General features: G+C 38.1%; 1 protein-coding gene across 3 annotated transcripts in view; it reads right to left on the reverse strand.

The window, feature by feature from the left end:
• Positions 1-648: 648 nt before the first annotated feature.
• Positions 649-20,580, reverse strand: part of EXPH5 (exophilin 5) — a 72,645-nt gene continuing 52,713 nt past the window's right edge. For 2 of the 3 annotated variants that reach the window (XM_019718717.2, XM_019718718.2), the window contains exons 4-6: positions 19,875-19,923; positions 12,648-12,783; positions 649-9,116 (exon numbers count right to left, since the gene is read on the reverse strand). In XM_019718717.2, the coding sequence (XP_019574276.2) occupies positions 3,724-9,116; positions 12,648-12,783; positions 19,875-19,923 (5,578 nt within the window). In that variant the 3' untranslated portion in view covers positions 649-3,723. The remainder of the gene's footprint in view (positions 9,117-12,647; positions 12,784-19,874; positions 19,924-20,580) is intronic. The other variant, XM_074335528.1, reaches the window with a different exon arrangement.

Genomic DNA, 20,580 nt, shown 5'->3' on the forward strand with positions numbered 1-20,580 from the left:
AGCTCCCATAATAATCCAATTCTGTCAGGATTTTAGGAAATGGTCCTGAAATTTCAGCTTAATGTCTATTTCCTCAGCCCTACCAATGTGTTTGTGAGCAAAGTACTATATATACTCTTTAATAAATCCTTTTCTATTTGAACCGCGTAGAGAGGATTATATTATCTACAAGTATTCAAGATGATGACACTCTCCTGTCCTTGGTAGGAAAATGACTTTGGGTTGCTTTTGTAGCAAAGATAAATTCTATTAATTTATTAAGCAGGAATTAACATTGCATGTCTGATATTATACTTGGAAAGACCTGCTTATCTTTCATCAGTGCTCCTGGGCAGCAGATGACCTAACTCCGCGTAGTTCCCTCTTCCTCTGGAAATGTGGGAACTTTCAGAGAAATGCCAGACTTTATTCATTCCTCCTCTATAAGGCAACCAGGTACAATGATCTCATTTTATAGGTTGGTTGCTTTTAGGTACAAATAGAAGAAGAGAGAAGTCGCTTTTTTTCAATATACTCATATAGCTGATCTCATTCAATAGCTACCAGAAAGATTTGTATCCCACCCCTACTTTTGTTATTTTTCCTGAAATGTTCACACTTACAAATCATCATTTGAGGATGGGAATAAACACTAAGTCAAGCAGCACATCTATTTAAAACATTTATTTCAGCACAGGCATTATTTTAAATTTGCACTTTGTCTTATAACACATTTAATATCTAGAGAACAGGTTTGAGAACAAGTACATAAAAGGATTATTTGACAACATTTTAACAAAAGTGCTTAAGGCTTATTTGTTTCAGAACACAGAAGTGCCAGTCACAGAGCTCCGAAGTAGTAATACATTACAAACTTGCTTAGAAGGTAAAATATTTACATATTTACACTGTACATTTAAGTCAGATATTCTGAAGCATTATTACTATTATTAACAATAAACTCTGAGCAATAAGGCCTCTTTAACCGTCCGGCATTCAAAGGAGTATATTATTTTTATGGAGGTGTGGCTTTTCCAATTTCATTCCCATCTTTACCGCAACCTACATGGACTTTCTTTCACCACCTCCAATAGTAGCACATAGTCACCTCCTACACAAAGTAGCTTTTATTGACTTCCCATCAGTCAAAACCTTGTTAGTAGCAGTGAAGTTTTATTAATATCAATGTATTTACAATGTAAGACCAAAAATTATTTAGAAGAAAGTCTAACAATTAATCTAATTAAGCCCTCTTTTAAATGGACTTTACATGTAAAATTTATGGTTATAGAAGTCCATTATCTAACCAAGTTAATAATTTATCAGGTGCTTATTTTTATTGATTCCTTCGTGGTTTACTCCATTTATGTGAATATTCATTTTTAATAATGATTACATCTTTTAGAAAACAAGTTGTAACTATAAAAATGACATAAATTACTATAGCTACATCAAAAATGAATATTAAAAAGCAGCAGTCTGTATGTTAAAATACATAGAAATTTGCTATACTTCTTTAACGAAGTGTTTTATAAAAGTATAAAACTATAGAAGGTGCTATTTTCATGAATTTTCTGTGTTCTTGATTCTTGAGCCAAACGAACAAGCAAACATTACAAATAGTGCAAGTGAGTATTGACCATTAAATCACCTTTGAGTTCAGATACCGTAGATTCTAGTGCAAAGAACCAGGGCCCCAAAGTGATTGTTCATTGTCACTTTAACTCAGTTTCATTAAAGACATCAAGTTACAATACCAATACAGCCTAAACTCAGTGAAATATAAGCAAACTTCATTTCCCCTTTTGTAGCATACATGTAGACTGAGTATCTGCTGAAATAGAACTTGTAAGCTGATCATTAAAAAAAAGTCAAGACTCTTCATATTAAAATATTAACTGAATATCTTTACATAAAAACATAGGTCATGGTTTATGAAAATTTTACTTAATCAGATAAATAGAAAATAGGGAAAGGTAGCATTTACAAATATACATAAAAGAAAGAACAAAATGTTATTTATTCTTTACTAGACAAATTTAAGTTGAAAAATTCTGAAGAGTTGATTTGAAATTCTATTATCTGTCTCTTTAAGCTCAAGACTGGTCAGAGCCTGAAGTTGAAAACAATTTACAGATTGAAGGAGTAGCTTTCATGTTAGTTGCCACATCTTCATTAGTTTTGAGTTGCATGGGAACAATGTGAACTTGCCCTGGCATTTTGCTTCTAGGCAATGATTAAGAAGATAATGATAGTATAGTTCTTTCTTGAACTTGATCAGTTCCAGATCTTTATATACTTACCAACACCTATCATTATCCTTAATTTATATGGATGAAACAGACGAGGTGAGAAAAACGGAAAATAAAATTAGATCAGGAGCCAATATAAACCAAACAAGAAGTCCACTCATATTGACCCTCACAGGACTACGGTCAGGGCTGGCATACTTTCTGCAGCAAATTCTCTTCACTGCCATTTGTTGGTCTTTATTCTGATTAGGAGGAGAGAAATCTGCAGAAGTGCTGCACAGCAACTAAAGAGTTAGGGAAGTCAAGTTCTCAGGGGGTATGAGAAGTTATTTAGTCTAAAAAAATTATTGAAAGAATCGTAGTGATAAGCCCTTAAAAGCTCTGCCTTCTAATTGCCCAAGGGTTTGGTAAATGATCTGGCAAAGAAGCCTGTGAATCTCAGGGAGTCAGATCTGATTTAGCAGCACTTTAGGGACATGGCCAAGCCTACCACCCATACTTGTGACTAAAATGCCCCACATGGGAAGTGAAGAAAATAGAAAAATGGATAGTTCTGGAGAAATGGGAAAAAACAGTTGCTGAGAGGCCTGAAGTAAGACGAGTCTCATGGAGTCGTGTCTACTTATCTCCCCTCCCCAGTTATATTTCATCCCTAAGCAGCAACTCCACAGCCAAGCCACCTTCTTTACACTCAGGTTGCCTGGCTCAGTCCTTGACTTGATTAAAATTCAGTTGTTAGCAATTCAGCCAATTCCTACAAACTATTTCAAAGGAATTCCTAGGAGTACTAAGTGTTGTTTGGCTTACTAGGGATTCAGTTTCTCATCTATAATCTCAACAAGCACTTCAAACATCTGCCTCCCTGGCTCCACTATAGATATAATAGGATGTCCTCATGAAAATTCCCTTATCTTTGTTTGAAAGGAAAAAACAAAACAAAACAAAAACCCAAACCCTAAATCTCCTAAATGTTGGTGAGTCAAACAGGATGATAATATTTACTCCACTGTCATTATCCCTACATTTTATTTAATGGCCTGATTATGGGCTATGGACCAGAGGAGGCAATATAGTGTTTTGCAGTTGTGCTGGGTAACTGGTAAGTTTCGTATGTGCTTGGGATATTAGGGTTGTAAATCACAATGAAAAGTGTAAAAAAAGTTAGGGGGAAAGTACAGCAGAAAGCCAAAATTGGACAGCAAATTAGAGACTAAGTTGGGGGTGGGGGAGGAAGGCCAAGGATATATTATATGACATATATACAAAGGAAGAAAACAGCAGAGAATCCCTCAAAACAGGAAGAAGTTGCTCTAGAATTCAGGAAGTGTGTATATAGGCAGTGGAGGGAACAACAAAAAAATTGGTTTGTTTCAGAGCAGGGCCTTCCCAGATAGATAGTTTTATATCTGTCCTCCCCATGGACATACACATTTACACTTTATTTCCATTATAAGCTTTTGGTGAAAAGGTTGTGCATTTTACTGAAAAGTCCTCATAGTTCTGACTCTTTGTCATTTTCATCCAGGTAGTATTCATCATCTGTGGTTGTGTCTGTGTCACAATCTGAGTCTATTGGATCCTCTTCATAGATATTAAGTGGTACACTTGGAGATAAGCCATCTCCTGGCATCTGAGTGCTGGGACAACGTGAGCTTGATAACTCTGTTGGTTTAGGAGAGTTAATGACATCATCTTTCAGGAAGCCAGGGTTCTTAAGAAAACTGGGTTTCCATAATCTTCCTTGTGTGAGTGACCTCTTTACATTCTCCAAGAAAGCCAACTGTTGTTCTTTCCCAAAAATCCCATAATCGATAGGTCTGGATATAGATGTTGCAGACTTGGGACTCATTTTTGTCCTGCCACTGTACAAAGCCCAACTTTCATTTTCATTGTAAGAGGAAAGTTCAGAAAAAAATTTGAATCTTTGACTGTCCCCACTGTTGTTTGAGAATTCATTCCCAACGGTCAGTCGGCTTAGGGCATTATCTATAGAAGTGCTTTCAGAAAAATGGCGCTCCCTGGCTTTTGGAGGATGACTTTTGCGAAATGCATCACCGTGTACACTGATGTTTTTTAAACTCTTTGAACGATAGGGGTGTGCCTCAGGTTCCCACTGCAGAGATGCAGTACTCCTTTGTTGTTGCTGACAACTGGCCAGCGGCATGCTTACTATAGATTTCTCTGCAGGTTCCAATGGAAAATGACGGTTCAGTCCCCTCTGATGGTCAAAGAAGTCTGCTTCCCTGCGGCTGGTGAGTGTGGGTTGGACCAGGGTTCCTGACTCTCTTTCCAAAATCTGAGCTACTGTCACATCTTTAGAATTCTCATAGTTTGGTCTTGATTCTGAGATATTTTTAAACTCATTCTGATGTGGTTGTGAAATGCTGTTAGACTTCTGATTGCTTAAGTGTGTAGAAGCTTCTCTGTTGGGTGTTACGGTTACCTGGAGAGGGTTGTCAGATATCTCCACATCTAGTCCATCATTACTCAACCCACTTTCACCCGTGGATTCTGTGGACATTGCAGCAGGCTCAGAGGACCGCGGGTTGCACTCTGGTGTGCCAAGAGATAAACCAGCGATGTCAGAGCTGTTCCCGCTTTGGGGGAAAATAGCACCTACATGCTTTCTGGGGCTTAAGTCTTTAGCTGGAAATTTTCTGCTTGCTTTGGACCTGGCTGCTAGTCTGTGTTTAACTGAAGATCTGTTTTTCCCTCTTTCTAGGTTATCCAAGTTGGTTTCATTTTCATTACTTCTTGCAGGAAGTGAAAGTTGATCCCATGCCAACCTCTGCCTTTCATCTTTAGCCTTGCTGTTCTCTGTCAAATTTAACTCCTGACTTCTTTGTGGTAGTTCTCTGGGTTCAAACTGCAAACTGTCTAAATCTTGTTCACCTGAATAAGTCTCCTTATCAAGCTGTAGTTTATGCAAAGCTGGAGTAAGAGCAAAGACTTGGCTTTCTGAGTCAGAAAGTGCTTTCTCAGTCTTTTTTTGGAAATCTGCTGCAATTTCCCCTCTGACTTTTCTAGGCTGCGATCCATTGGAGCTGTCATCTTTAGCTATACCAGTAATATCTTTCTGAAGACACTTTCTACTTCCAGTAGTTGTCATGGCTATATCGCTACCTGCACACTCCCCAGAACTTCTTCTGGTTTGGGGATTTTCAACATTCTCTTCTGAGTGGGCTGGAAGATTTGAAGGACCACTGTTACTTGATTTAATGGATTTCTCGTAATTTTCAGATTTCTCTTCTGTAACTTTTTTTCCTTGAAGCATTGATGAAGTATGCAGTGTTCCACTTTTCAATTTTTTCCCTCTCTCTTTCCTGTTTTGTGAATCACCTAGAGGTTTTTTAGCTAAGTTATCTGGGGAAATCTCTCTAGTTTTAGATTCTCCTTTACAATGAGAAACATCTGCTTCAATAGAAGCCATTTCCTGGAATGTAGATTCTGAGGGTCCAATACTTGGTAATTGTAAAACAGTCACATTTTCAGTGTTGTGCGAAAGACAATGGCTGTTTTCCTGAGAAGAGCTGACCTGTATCTTTAGATCTTCAGATGAAGGTGTTCCTGACTGCTCTTGTGTAGAATAATTTAATTTGTCTTTTTCTAACACATTAGGAAATGTTTCAGTTCCCACTTCAGTTGATTTTGTAAGTGAATCGATATTTTGTGTATACTTTTGAAGGAGGTCACGGAATTTTTTGCTATGTTTCCTTGGCAGAGTGTAATATATTGAAACTACCTCAAGACATTTTACATTATCTTCATCACGAGAAACAGAAAACATACTAGTAGTCTTAAAGTTATGTAATGTTTTCCCACTTTTCTCCCCTGACATATCTGAAGAAAAAGGTAAAGGGTTTTCATTTGAAAGGGAAAATATACCTGTCTTGGAGGCAGCCATTTTACCATCTTTTTCAGTGCATTCTTGAGGGTATTCCTTTTGGTGGGGTCTTCTGGTTAAAGAACAATCCCTAACAGATGAGTTACTTTCCAAAGGATTAATGGTTTTCTCCCAAGGCCTTAGTATTACAGCAGAAGCATCTGTGTCTGAGACCAAGCATTTTTTTCTTTCATCTCTTACAACTGAGAAACCTGGTACCCCTGAAGGACATGACACAGCCCTCTTGATGAGGAATGGAAGTGGTCCTTCTCTAATGGAAGCAGATCCAATATCTGCCATATTTGTCATTCGCTCTGTGGCTTCATGTGGTACTGAGACTGAGTCTGAAACTACTTTGGAACAACTGCTTTCTGACACAGAAGAACTGTGACTACATTTGCTTGCTGTGTCCTTCCCTACTGGACTTTCCACATTATTTTCAGTTTGGAGTGGAAGTGGCTCATTCCTAAATGAAGAAACCATCTTACTTTCTGACTCCCTGCTATCGATGAGAAAACTGGCTGTTTTTCTTGGTAAGGTACAATAAATTGTGTGATGCTCAGGAGCCTTGGAATCACTTTGATTCACGTCATTGAAGCTACTGCTGTCACTTGTGGGTGTTGATTTACTTTCTGTTTTGCTTAACTTTTCAATATAGGATATACGTCGTCTTACTTTTCCTTTTACCTTTCCAACCCTGAAAGGAGGGCATTTGACAACATCAACCACTTCATTATGTATAGGCACACAGCTGTGATCACTCTTTTGATTTTCTGAGGGGTTTGGGACTAAATGATTATTTTTATTCTTGTTATCATTGTCTTTTTCTTCTCTTTCTCCCTGAGATGGATCTTTGCCTGAAGGAGTTTTTTTGGAGAACACTGTAGTTGAAGGAACCACCAGTGCATTAAGGAAAGAATTATTTGATGGTGAGGAATCTGGTAGTGTACCTGATGACAGACATAAGGAATCACATGGGATGTTGTGACTGGCAGCTGACTTGCTACCGTTGGTTAAATGAGTTTTGGAACATTGTTCTTTCTCGGTCTCTAAAACTGCAAGCTTTGCTGGAGCCTGTACATTTTGATTATCAGTAGGTTCGGAGCTCCAGTGCTTATTTGTAATAATGCTTGAAATATCTTCATTACTTACTCTTAATTCCTGGGGACAACCTTGTTTGGGGCTGGAAAAAGATGATGGTATCCTGCTTTCCCGAATGAAAGAAAGGGATGTTGCTGAGCCAAGTTTTCTGTTTTCAATATAACTCTTATCTGTTTTTAGTTCATTGGCTTTATCTCTCTGTGATATGTGAATTTTGGAGATATCTTTCCTGGAAGTGACGCTAGGTGACTTTTTTGAACTTACTGTAGTAGACGTATTAAAAACAAATCTGTTGCTCTTGGCTGAGTCTTGGGAAAGAGGATTTTGAAAATCAGCCAAAGGGTCAGAGGTTACTGTCTGTGAAACAGGTTGGGGCATTTCACTTGCTGTGTTTGTGTGGTCCATCTTGTTTAGTTGTTTGTCTTTTTCTAAAACAGATTCATTCAAATCTTTCTCGTTATTCACTCCTGTGACCAAAATATTGGGTTGGCTTTCCAAAAGAGGTGGAGAATCAAATGAATTGCTATTGGTCACAGTGACTTCTGTGTAGTTTCTCATTGGAAGAGAAGCAGGCTTAATTTTCTTCAAAGTGACTGTAGAATTCTGAAAGTTGGGACTCTGAGAAGTCCCTTTGTCATCAGGAATCTGGGGGAAGGAAGTTCTGAATGAGGATACTAGAGTCTGAGCAATTCCAAATGAGTAAGGATCTTTGTTGACATGTACTTCTATAGAGCTGTCCTGTTGACATTCTAACCCACCAGATTTGATGGGGCTTGAACCAGTCACGGAGCAAACATTTTGTGTGTTGAAATGAGTCATCTGGTTCTCATTACCTTGTGACACTTCCATGCTCTCCAGTGTGGATGTCTGAGAATCAAATTGCCAGGGATGTGGCTCTTCTTGGTCTCTGGAAACATTGGTTCTGTAACTATGAGAAAATGATCCCCCATGTTGAGAAGAAACACTATGGCCATGACCAGCTGATGCACTACTTGCTTCAGGTGAAGTCATTTCAAAGTCTCTGTCAGAAGAAGTGAATGCTTTCCTGCTTTGATGAAAGCCAGACCAGGTAGAATGTTCTTCCTGCTGGCCCCAAAAAGGACTTTGTCCAAATCTCTGTTCCCTGCTTCGTCCAAAGGTATTGCTAAAGAAAGATCTAGCAAATGGGTTGTCTTGATGGTAGAATGGCATATTCTCTGAGTTTTCAAATGGGTCAGGACTCATTGCATTATTTGTGGGGGAATTTAAACCAACATTTTGGTAAACACTCTGCGAACAGTAAAATTTATATCTCCTCTTGTCCTGAAAACACCTGGGATATGTATATTGGTCAGCAGGGTCAACTTCCATTGGTGATGGTGCCGTCAGCAACTCTTCCTGGTTCTGCCTATCTCTAGAAAAATCTGATCTATTCCATATGATGGATGATAAAGGACTTCTCTTTGGGCTCTGCTGGTGGTTTGGTGGTATAAATCCACTCTTGTTCTGAGTTGTGGTTGGAAAATGTAAGCTTCTTGCTGTGAAATGCCCTGTGGCTGGTGAGGCTAATCGTTGCCTGCTATCAAAACACAGAGAAGTACTACCAAAAGTATTCTTTTGCATATAATCTTCTTTTAAGACTCTGGGCTCCCTCGTCCTGTACATATCATAAATTGTCCGTGTTCTAGGAGAAAAGGTTTTAAAACCTTCTCTAGGAGTTCTTGGTCTTAGGATATCATAGATAGACATATTAGAAGTTTCGTTATAGTGATTTTTGTTCCTTCCTGTGATATTACCATGTCTGTTCCCACTGGAGTAAAAATGACTGAACTGTGTTCTTGATCCGTAGTTGAGAGGTGTTGTGGTATTCACTGAACTTGGATATTGTTCCTGAGCCAGTTTGCTATCCAAGTCATCTAAAACTGAAAGGAGAATATGAGTGAACTTTTTTGCATAACATTTTATACTCTAATAATAATTTGAGTTATTGAGGTCCCTCTTCAAGAAACATAATCATTTATAATTTTATTTTTGTAATATTATCATAAGTGTGGTGATATTAGTTTTGATTATGTTAGTCTGACTTTTACAAACCTGTAATAGAAGTTGCTTTTTCATACTTTTCCAAATTATACTTTTTCAAAGTTAACCTTCCATAATGCCTTAAGGACATAAAGCTACATTTTCTTTTTTTATAAGAACAAATTTTAGTCATGGTTTCTTTTGGTATATCTTTTGTATCATATGTAGCTAAAACATTTCCAACTGTGTTTATCTCAGAGGATTGTAACAGAAATTAGAGTCTATAAATAATATGTGACTTCTCAGTTATACTGCTAAGAAAACAGCATTACCACCAAAAGTTTAGCACCTAATTTATAAGCACACTTATTTGGATGGATTTGAGCAATACATAAAATTTAAAGTTCTATACAATATTGTTAAATGATATGCTAATAGTAGGTTGTTTTCTCTGAAAAAAGTAGACTGCTTAGCATAGCACTTTCTCTGTATCAGGCACAGTTCTAAGCACTTAATTTATTAATTCATTAAACCCTCACATAACCTGATGAGATTGGTACTATTACTAGTCTCATTTTACAAATGAGGAAACTGAGACACAAAGCAATTAAATAAGTTGTTGAGATCACACAGGTACGTAGTAAGTGGATCCAGGCAGTCTGTCTTCTGAGTCCTTGCAAGCAACCACTGTACAATGCCACCCTGCGCCATAAAAATTCACTTTTCATTTTTTCTTTTAATGAGTTGAAAGGATGATTTCACTATGAGTGCACAATGTTACAAGGATGTGAAATTGCCATTGTGAAACAATGTACTCTCTGTGGCAAGGCTGGAGAGTGGTATCCAAATTAGGGCCCAGTGACCTCCTTAATTAATATAAGACCCGATCTTATTTTACTGTAAGACTGGGTCTATAATATAATATAATATAATATAATATAATATAATATAATATAATATAATACTTGGTCTTATATTAATTTTTGCTCCAAAAGACGCATTAGAGCTGATTGTCCGGCTGGGTCTTATTTTCAGAGAAACACGGTATTAAGTCTGTACAGCCAGCAGAAGAACTAACCTTGAGCATTAAGGATCTTTAACTAAGGAATTCTTTAGGGAATCATCCTATCAATGCTTCAATGAAGAAATATTTACCTCCAGTCTCTGAAATAATTTACTTCACATATCCACTAATAAAATAAGCAATGCCAAACTATAAGGTGGGACAAAAAAATTTTTTAATTAAAAATTAAAAAACAAAAACTATGTAATGAGTAAAAATCTACCTTTAAAATAGGTAGATTTATAATAAAATCTCTTTGATTTCTGTTCTCTCTTTCAAGTTGTTCAGAAATAGTTTTTTTGCTGACAACAAAAGCAATGTCATTGTAGTAAAACATACAGGAAAGCATAACAAAAGAAGTAAAATCACCTGGAATCCTCCCCAGAGGTAACCACTCTTAACATCTCCACAGTAAGATTTTAAATTATTCAAAGTCACTTGGAATCCCAAATTAACAATGCTGTTTTATTCTCTACTCTTGAGGTTAAAAAAAAAAGTTTGTTCTGCTTCTCTTTATTTTCAGAAGCCAAGTCATTTTTCATTTTTTTTTTCCATTTCATAAACAGTAGCTCTCTTCTGCTAGCAAAACATTTGTCTTAAAACAGAGATTTTCCTTTGGGTCTTTTTTCCGAAGCAAGTTCTCTGCCAGGAACCATCTTACTAAAAGTAGTCCCTAGGTTGACTATCCAGCTGGGTGTCTCTCACCACCCTACTCATCCCAACGATGGGGCCAAGGTGATGTCATTGTATTTGCAAATTGAATTTAGTTCCTCAAGGTAAAGCTGGTGAATGACTTCAGAGTTCACTTGTCAAATGGCCAGGCTTATTTTGATACAGAATAACCTCTGTAAAGGGGAGCTATGCTTATATAAAAATAGCATGTAGTACTTTTGGAATCTGTTTCAGTCTTTATTGTTATCTATGACCCAAGGCTAATTGTTTAATAACAATTATATTTCATCACAGTGCATTTAGGTAGGTCCTAATCAGTAGCAATAAAAGTTTATTAATAACAGTATACTTTATAGACGTATTTCTAAAGTTGTATTTCCTTTTCACCTGATGTTAAATATTCAACATGATTACCATAGATTTATCAGCCTTGATATTAGAATGTTTGCTTAGATCATATTTAAATATAAGATTCTTGGGGCAGCCGGATGGCTCAGCTGGTTAGAGAGTGAGTTCTTAACAACAGGGTTGCTAGTTTGATTCCCACATGGGCCAGTGAGCTGCGCCCTCCACAACTAGATTGAAGACAATGAGCTGCCGCTAAGCTCCTGGAGGGGCAGCCGGCTGGCTCAGTTGGTTAGAGTGTGAACTCTCAACAACAAGGTTGCTGGTTCAATTTCCACAGTGGATGGCGACTGGACTTGGAGCTGAGCTGCACCTTCCACAACTAGATTGAAGGACAATGACTTGGAGCTGATGGGCCCTGGAGAAACACACTGTTCCCCAATGTTGCCATGCAGCAGCCTACCCGTCTGTCCCCATCGTACCTACTCCTAAAGAAAAGAGAGTTTGTGAGATGGATCCTTTCATGGACTTTGCTTCACCTTTGTGTTTACACATTATGTCTCCCTGTTTGGCCCCAAAGGATGGCTGGTTAATCAATGACAAGTAAGATTCCTCAAGGAAGGAACAACCTAAGCCAGACACAGTCACATAGGGGCCACCTGGAGAACTCACAGGGTTGATAGAGGTGGGCACAGACCCCCACCTTCCACTGGCTAAGGAGAGCTTCTGCCTCTGTGGCTACATTCCTTCCCACATCCTGCTTAGGAAGAGATTCAATGATGTGATAACATCAGCTCTCCATCTATTCATATGCATAAAGGTTTTGTCACTTGGGGAGGTACATATATCCTGAGACTTATGGTTCCACTGCTTGCAGGCAAGGGTGATTGGCTTGAATCAGTTTCCTAGTATAATGTGTGAAATTCACAGATCTTGAGATTAACAAGCTTTACTTCCTCATTTGTTAATCAATAAAAGCTATGTGTTGGCCTGATTCGGGGCTCAGTCCTTTGAGGCTGGAGTCCCTTGGCCCCGCTTGCACTCTATTCTTGGCTACTGTATATCTTAACCCTGCGTTGCCCTTCTTGCTTCCCACAACTTTTGTTGCACTGGACGCGACACCCCAATAACCCCCAATAAAATTTAATAAAATAAATAAATAAACGTAAGATTCTTTAATATTTGTGATAATAGCATAGAACAGCATCCTCTTTAGATAAAGTAAACAAGAGGACTTCAAAAATAAAGTCCAGGGTTTGGTATGTTTTGAGCATTTTCATACAAACTGTAATTATAATATTATTTGCTTTAGTACTGGGAGTTCCAAAGGCAACTTCATGCATAGACTTACCTCGGAAAAACTCATTCTCCAGCAGGGAAGCGTCCCACGGAGGCACACCGCTTCCCTCCCTCATGCCTGCTGGCTTGGGGACAAATGCACTGTCAACTGGTTGATTTTCCAGATGTGAATTGTATAGTTTTGCCTGCTAATTTTAAAATAGAAGATGTAATATTATTTCTGGACCTTCTCTAGCTAGAATACTCACATTTTCCCATAAAAATGTCCCAAGCTTAAAGGTACTAGTATAAGGACCGCAAATCAATTTTCCTAACTTTTTTTCTCAACTTACAGAGTTTTGTTGCTTCTCCCATTTTCAAGTGATCACAAACTTCTCCATACCTACATTAATTCTCTTTAGTATGAGTCTTCAGGCAAGATACAGAGTCTCTCTCTGCCAAAAATCCCTACAAACTTGCACAACACTACACAAATATTAGGGAGGTTCTCAGAAAATGGGAAAGAAATTGACCTATCTTTTGTTGGGACTGTTGTCTCCATGGCTCCAATAGCTGGAATTTCAGATTTTTAAAACACTGTACCTATTCTATCAAAAGCTGGTTAGCTGAAGCTTCTAGTGGACCTTAAGAATTGGTGAACTTGATGGATTTGGGGGGGAAAAATGTTTCTATCCACAGAGTTCACGTGGAATGGTAGACCCTCCTAGACAGACATAAAGTGCCGATTAGTAGTTCTGAAACAAAGGTGCTGAAAAGTACAACCTTATAAAAAATTTTCAAAAAAAATCATTGTTAGTTTTACAGGATTTAGAATGATGTAGAACTAAAGCTGTTTTCTTAACTAGTAAATGTTTACTTTGATTTCATCAAATCCCTACTTTTAAGCTTTGTCTTTATAACCTTGGGGAATTATCCACTCCCACACCTTCACTCTCTTTTGCCTAAACTCCATTTGCACTTCCTCTGTCAAACTGGCTCTGTCACTCCTGACCCCACTCTAACTCATCCTGCACCCATCCCTGAGCCAGGTGAGCAGCCACTACCCATATTCTTTATTTTCAGTCTCTTTATTTTCAGCTTACTCTGCTACCCAGCCCTTGCCTCTTGAATTCCTTTCTTTCCCAAGTTTTCCCTTTTCATTTGACATTTACCATTACATTTCATCTCACCTTGAATGCTTAAGACCAAATTTCTAATCTTTCCAAAGCTCCAACTTTTTTTACTTGTCCAGAGCAGGTCTATCCAATTCTAAAGCCCAGGTTCTCTTAATCCCTAAATTTCTCACAAACTAGTCTTTTCACTCCTGCCTGTTGTCTTTCTCAAGATCTAGGTCAGTTATTTCTTATAGAAGCCCTGCCCAAATTTCCTTGACTTGTGGTTTTCAGTTCTATGGGCAAGCCAAATGTGAATGCACACAAAGGAGATTTTATAATAAGGAAAAAAAAATCCAGTGATAATTTATTGGTTGGATATAGTATTATAATATAATATAATATAAAATTCAGAAGTAAACAAATACTAGAAGCAAAACATTAACTACAGTGAGTTACCAACTGGAGATAATAAAACTAGAAACTAATCATTTGAGAAATCAGACCCTGCAGATCAATTCTTTTCTTCCTAAAATGCATCAAGGTGTTGTTTTCTTTGGTGCCCTACCTACTGTCTCTCTGAGTCTTTATTTGTGCTAATAATAATTAGTCATTGATCTAATAAGTCCATTCCTCCCAAATCTGCAGTTTTGGTAATTGGTGCAGGATAGATACATCTGATTAAGAGACAAGTCAGCATCATTGTCTCTCAACCCAAACAAACTTTAGATTTCCACTGTGTAGACCAGAGTACACTCTTTTGGCTTCCTGGATCACAGTCCTTTATAATGAAAATATATACTGAAATGAAAACTACATGAACTAAGGGCTCAGGTAAAGAGATGAACCTCTCCATGCGGGAAGGACTACTACCACGCAGAGACCCTGAATATAACCTCCTTTAGTCATGTCTGCCAGATCCTCTACTTCAAGATCAATCTTACTGGCCCTACACGTTAGGGATGCTTTCAACACATAGAGATGTAAATTATATGACTAAGAGAAAGTATTTATTTACACTCAACTATAACTCTGCAAGGATTTTTTTCCAGTGATAAAACTTAAAAAAGTAACTGGTAGTCAATAGTAGGTATCAGACATAGAGAAGATTACACACTACCACTGCTCTATAGACCCCTTTTATTTAAGCTATATGTGCGATATTATTATTATTATTTTATTATTAATTATTATCAGCAACAACCATACATTGATCAGGCTAGGAAATGTGCTGAGGGCTTCATATTTCATTATTTTAACAACCCTATGAGGTTGGTACTATTATTATTCCCACTTTCAGAAAACTGCACTTAAAAAAAGTGAGGTTCCCAGAGGGCAGGTCATCTGCTTCAGATCACGCTGGTGGAAGGAAGGATTCATTCTCAGTTTGTCGGATTCCAGAGCCCATGTTGAATCAGCTCTCTCCAGTTTATTAGTTTATCAGTGTCCTATATTTTGGCGGCACACATCTTCTTGAGGCCAAACTGGTCTGCGAGCTTCTGGGAAGCACCTGAAGTTTCCTGTCACCTGGAGCAGAGGCAAAGCCTCCCGGGGCCCAGAGCACACTGATCCTCCGTCAGGGCTCCGTCTGGGACTCAGAATCCCTCTCAAAATAATATTCCATGCCATGGAGCTGCCATAAAAGATGAGGTCTATTTCCCATTCCTGGCCTAGAGGATGATGTTCAAATACCTCTGTGCAGCAAAATTGTGTCAAAATCCTTTTCCAGCTTTAGATTTAAGCCTTTCTTCCCCAACTCTCTTCAAGTGCCCTGTACACACATTCTCTAAAATGCTGTGCACTTCTCCCTAGGCATACATGTCTCTGTTCCTGATCTTTGCTCTGTCTCTTCTTCTAAAATAATCAACTCATCCATCCAAGTCCACTTCATATATTACCGTCTCCGTGAACTCTTCTCCAATTCTCCCAGGAAGAATGAATTACCATAGTATTTTTGTACACAACTCTGGTTGTGTATCATAATAGGTATCATAATACCTATTATGTCATATCAAAGTTGTTTGCATTCTTTCCACTTTTACTTTACCACGAGGTTTCTCCCCTTTCTCCCTATCACACATTTCAATCCTTCCCACCCTGATCTAGAAAACCATGAATTCGAAGACAAATGAATCAGGACCTTGGAAGTGGACCACTTTCTAAAATAACTAAGAAAGCACAATATTCACTTGTGTCCTGAGCACTTAGCACAGCATCAGCATGTAAGAGATTGATTAATATTTACTGAATTGAATTCCAAGACTACTCTTCTCACAATACTATTTCTCACTTCTGAACTTCTCTAACACATTTTTGTTCCCTCATTTGGTACCAACTATCTTATATTGAACAATATTACTCATTTATTCAGTTTCCAATATACTTTAAAAATATCTTCTCTCATTTGATCCAGTGAACAAATTTGTGAATTAAAGATTATCCTTCCCATTTTGCAGATGAAAAAACTGAGTCTTGAGTAAGTGATATGATATGAATAATAAATGGAAACAATGGCTACTCACACTCATATGATGTGATCTCTAACCCTGTTCTTTTCACTATGTTGTTTTTTACTGTTGTTTTACTAATGTACATATCTTCAATTAGATAGTAAACTCCCTGAAGACAGGAGACTTGCTTTAAGTATCTCATGCCCTCCATACACACAGTTATGGATTTATTTGCAGTATACCAAGGTAGAAAGTTACATATATAAGATTTCAAGTAAAGATTATTGCAGAAATTGAGACACTGAATATTTACAATATTAGGACTCAGAAAAGCATGTCGGAGGTGGGAAAGCATAATGATTAAGTATATGAGTTCTACGCAGGTCCAAATTCTGGTTCTGCCCCTAATAGCTGTATAACTTCAGGCAATTTACTTAACCTTTCTATACCTTAGTTTCTTTCTTGGTAAAATGGAGAGAAAAAAAAGATAATAAAAGCAGCAACAACACCTCATAAGATTGCTGTGAAGATTAAATGAATTAATAGTTGTAAAGCACTTTGGAATGGTGTCTAGCTCTTAGTAAGTCCTCATTATTCTTCTTCTGTAGTTATAGAGGATTTTCTGGAGGCCGCCGGCTGATGCTTGCGGTCCAATGAGCTAGAAAAACGTCCCATAGTTAGAGGCCAGTCTCAAAATACTGGCTTTTAGGATCTCAGTTACATTCTCAAACATGGAACAGAATAGGCTAAGCAAAGGAAGCCTTTTACCCAACCCCAATTCACTCTACTAATATTGTCTGCAATTCTGACATGACAAAACAAACCTGTCACAGAGTAACCTTAGACTATTGGAGAACTTCTTAGGGCAGACAAACCTGTAGAACAGCTGTCAGAGCTGAAGCCTAAGCTCACTGATATTATCAAATGCCTTAGCAAAGTCAACAAGTAATTTTTCACAGTGTTCCTGACTTTGTTCTGTGTCTGTTTTCCCGCAAAGGTCAAATTCACCAAGGCACCTACCTTGTGGCTTAGGACCACTAATTTATTTCTTCTTTCAATTTCTGAGCACTCAGGCTGTGCCAGGCAATGGGGATACACGGAGGGCAGACAATCTGCTTTAAGGAGCTCTCACTGGCCCAGTGTGGTAAGTACACTGGAGGTATGTTTCTTGGGGTACAGAGCTGGCATATCACCTAACAGTAGGCCCTGCCAAATGTGTTCAGAGATGAGGACTGATCAAGGGGCCAAGGCCATATGTTTTGTTTCCATTCTTATTAATGGTGACTACTTTGACCTTGGATTCCTCACCTACAAGGAGATGGCTCTCAAGAGGCGGCAATTTGCTCCTCAAGGAACATTTGGTAATTTCTGGAGATGTTTTTGATTGTCACAATTGAACGGAGAGCTACTGGCATCTAGTAGGTAGAGACCACAGTTATTGCTAAATACCCTAGATTATACAGGACATCCCCAGAACAGAGAATTATTCAGCCCAAAACGTAAATAGTGCTGAGGCTGAGAGAAACGCTGAGGTGTAGTTGTCTAAGCTTCTCTCTAGCTCTAAAAATTCTGTTTTCTCAAAGCTTTTGTTTCTTTTAAACTGAAGCACATGTTTAAATAGCAGCTTTCTTCTCTTTTGAGGGGAAGGTTTCTAATAATGTAAATATTTAATAATAAAATGCCAGAATCACCATATCTGCAGGCTGCCAACCAAGTGATGGGAAGTTTGTGACCTCAAAGCTCAGCAAGAATCTCTGTAGCATCAACAGCCAATTTCTAGTTCTCTACAGGCTTAGGATTTCCATGAATAAATAATGGATATCTACATATCTATATATCATTCAAAACCTTTGTCTTAGACAGTAGTTTCATTATTTTCTCCCTCCTACTTTTTATAGAAGTTATTTATTGGGGTCAACAATCACTGGCTTGAGTTGCATTTATTTTCCTAGCTCTTACCTTTTATATTGACATGCTCTGAGCAGTGAAATGGTGAAATACAAGCAGCAATCAAGAGTGCCAGATAAAGTACAGCATAGAGAATATAGTCAGTAATGTTACAACAACTATGTACAGTGCCAGGTGGATACTAGACTAGTTCAGGGGGATCACTGCATAAATTATATAAATGTCTAACCACTATGCTGTGTACCTGAAACTAATATAATGTTGAATGTCAACTGTAACTTAAAAAATAAATAAATAAATAAAAAGAGTGCCATAAAGATGTCTATTAATCCTCAGACTGGATTTCAAAATCCCGAGAATTCCAAATTTGCTTTATTGTTTTATAACTTCTAGACATTTACATTTCTTTTTGACTCTTCATGTGCTTCAGACCCCATGGCTCTCAAGTGGTACAGGCAGGTTAGCTCTGAGGAATTCTCCAAGGAAAAGCGAGTACAGAAGCATCCTGGAGCAGGGCTCCGTCCTCTTATAGAGTGACAGAGTGACAACTGGATGGATGTCACTTCAATCCACCTCTCAGTTAAAGGAGAGTCTGCAGGTAACGAGCAACTGGGGCTCATATGCAAACAGGGCTTTGGGGTTGACAGAGCTGCAGGCATTATTGGCTTCTAGCTGTGGAGTTATAGAGACCCAGATTTTCTCATCCTGACTCTACCATTTACCAGTGACATTGAGCATGATCTTTAAATTCTCTAAACTTCAGTTTCTTCGTCTTTAAAATGAGGACGATCATAGTACTTATTTCAAAGATTTCCTCTGGGGATTAAATGAAATGATGTACGTCAAGTGCCTGGGTGATACTAAGTTCTCCACTAAAGTGTGGCAGTTGTTGATGCTTGGGGCTCAAGCATAAGAAAGGAGAGAGATAGGATTCAGTGTCGTCCAAAAAGAAAGAAAGAAGTAGCATTACTCTGAAGAAGAAAGGAGGCTCACTTTTGGTTTTGAAGTAAAGAACCTCTGTTTATATGCATTTCTCACCAAAATTCTACCCCATGGTTTTTTTTTGGGGAAAAAAAGAAAAAAGAAAGAAAAAAGAAAAGAGAGAGAGAGAGAGAAGGTAGTTACAAGTACTAAGACTACAATGAATGGAAAAATGCCTCCATCCTCCTCCTGCATTCATAGGTCCCTTCTACAATCCTCTTTTCTTTCATCTCCAAACCACATGAGCTACACAGAAAGATGCAAGCATGTGCAGATCAAAAGTTACAACCATGAAGAAGCAAAAAACAGAAAACTTACAGCTTCTTAATCTTTTATATATGTGAACACAGAGATAAATTTAACTTTAAGCCCTTGGTGGAGAGTCATGTTGGGTCAGCCCCTTCATGTGAACTTGTTCTGGCCAAATGCTCTCACCTATAGGTGGCTTCCTCTTTGAATACAAATGATGGTTTTACCCAGAAAAGGTCCAGCCCAGCCACACTGGCTTGCAAAAGTAGCAGTGGATGCCTCTTGCCTCTTCCTCTGCCCAACACTTTAAGGCTGTGCAAGAGTGACACGTGATAAAATATCAGAGATGCCACTGACGGTGTGAGTGGACATACGATGGCCTTGCTCCTTCCTGGCAGAGTCTGCTGCTTGAACATTTCAGTACCAGAGCCAACTGGAAACCAACCACGACTGGAAAACTTTGAACTCTCTAGGAGAAATCTAAGCTTCTAAAGTAAATTTAAAACTCAGCCAAGAAGAATTCTATTGAAATAGGTAGCCAACCAGGGCTTACATTAATTCTGAGTTCCTTAGTGTAACCTTTAGTTTCTGGTTACTTACCAAAGTGTTGCCCCTCACAGACACAGGAAGTTCTGCATGGCCGTCACATCTGTGAAAAGAATTTGAAATAATTTCTTTGAAGAAGTGCCTAACTTTTACCAGGAGGAAAATCAACAACACATTTGCCATTATATCTTGATATAGGAAGAGGATACATTTCTAATGCTCTGTAGGAAGACATTTCTTGGCTAGTGCAGTGTCGAAAAAATGTCAGAAAGCTTTTCCTATGATTGCTCAGGATCAATGTTTTACATCTTTGTCACTCAGATAGCCAAGAAGAAATTACATAATAGTGGATTTGTATCTGAACACAGCATAAAGATGTAATAACAAAATGGTTACATTTTTTGAGTGCTTACTATGTGTGCCGGCAGTGTTCTTACACTTTATGTGCACGGTAACTCATTTAAATACATCACTCTTGTGCAGTGGATACTACGATTTCTCCCATTTTACAGACCAGGAGATGGAGGTACAGAGAAGTTAAAAGACACTGCCCAAGGTATATAGGCTGACTAAATCCTTCTTAACCAGTATGACACACCGAATCTTCTTGCAAATGAGAAATAGATTTTTTTGTTTCTGTACATTTTTATCTTAAAGAGAGATTAGGTCAGGACTGGACTCAAGAATTCATAAGGGAATTTTTTTAATAAGCAAACTCTATAAAGATGATTTCTAGATATACCTTTTTATAAAGATGTCC

The sequence above is a fragment of the Rhinolophus sinicus genome, linkage group LG06 (assembly GCF_036562045.2).
Source record: "Rhinolophus sinicus isolate RSC01 linkage group LG06, ASM3656204v1, whole genome shotgun sequence".
Classification (NCBI taxonomy): Eukaryota; Metazoa; Chordata; class Mammalia; order Chiroptera; family Rhinolophidae; genus Rhinolophus; species Rhinolophus sinicus.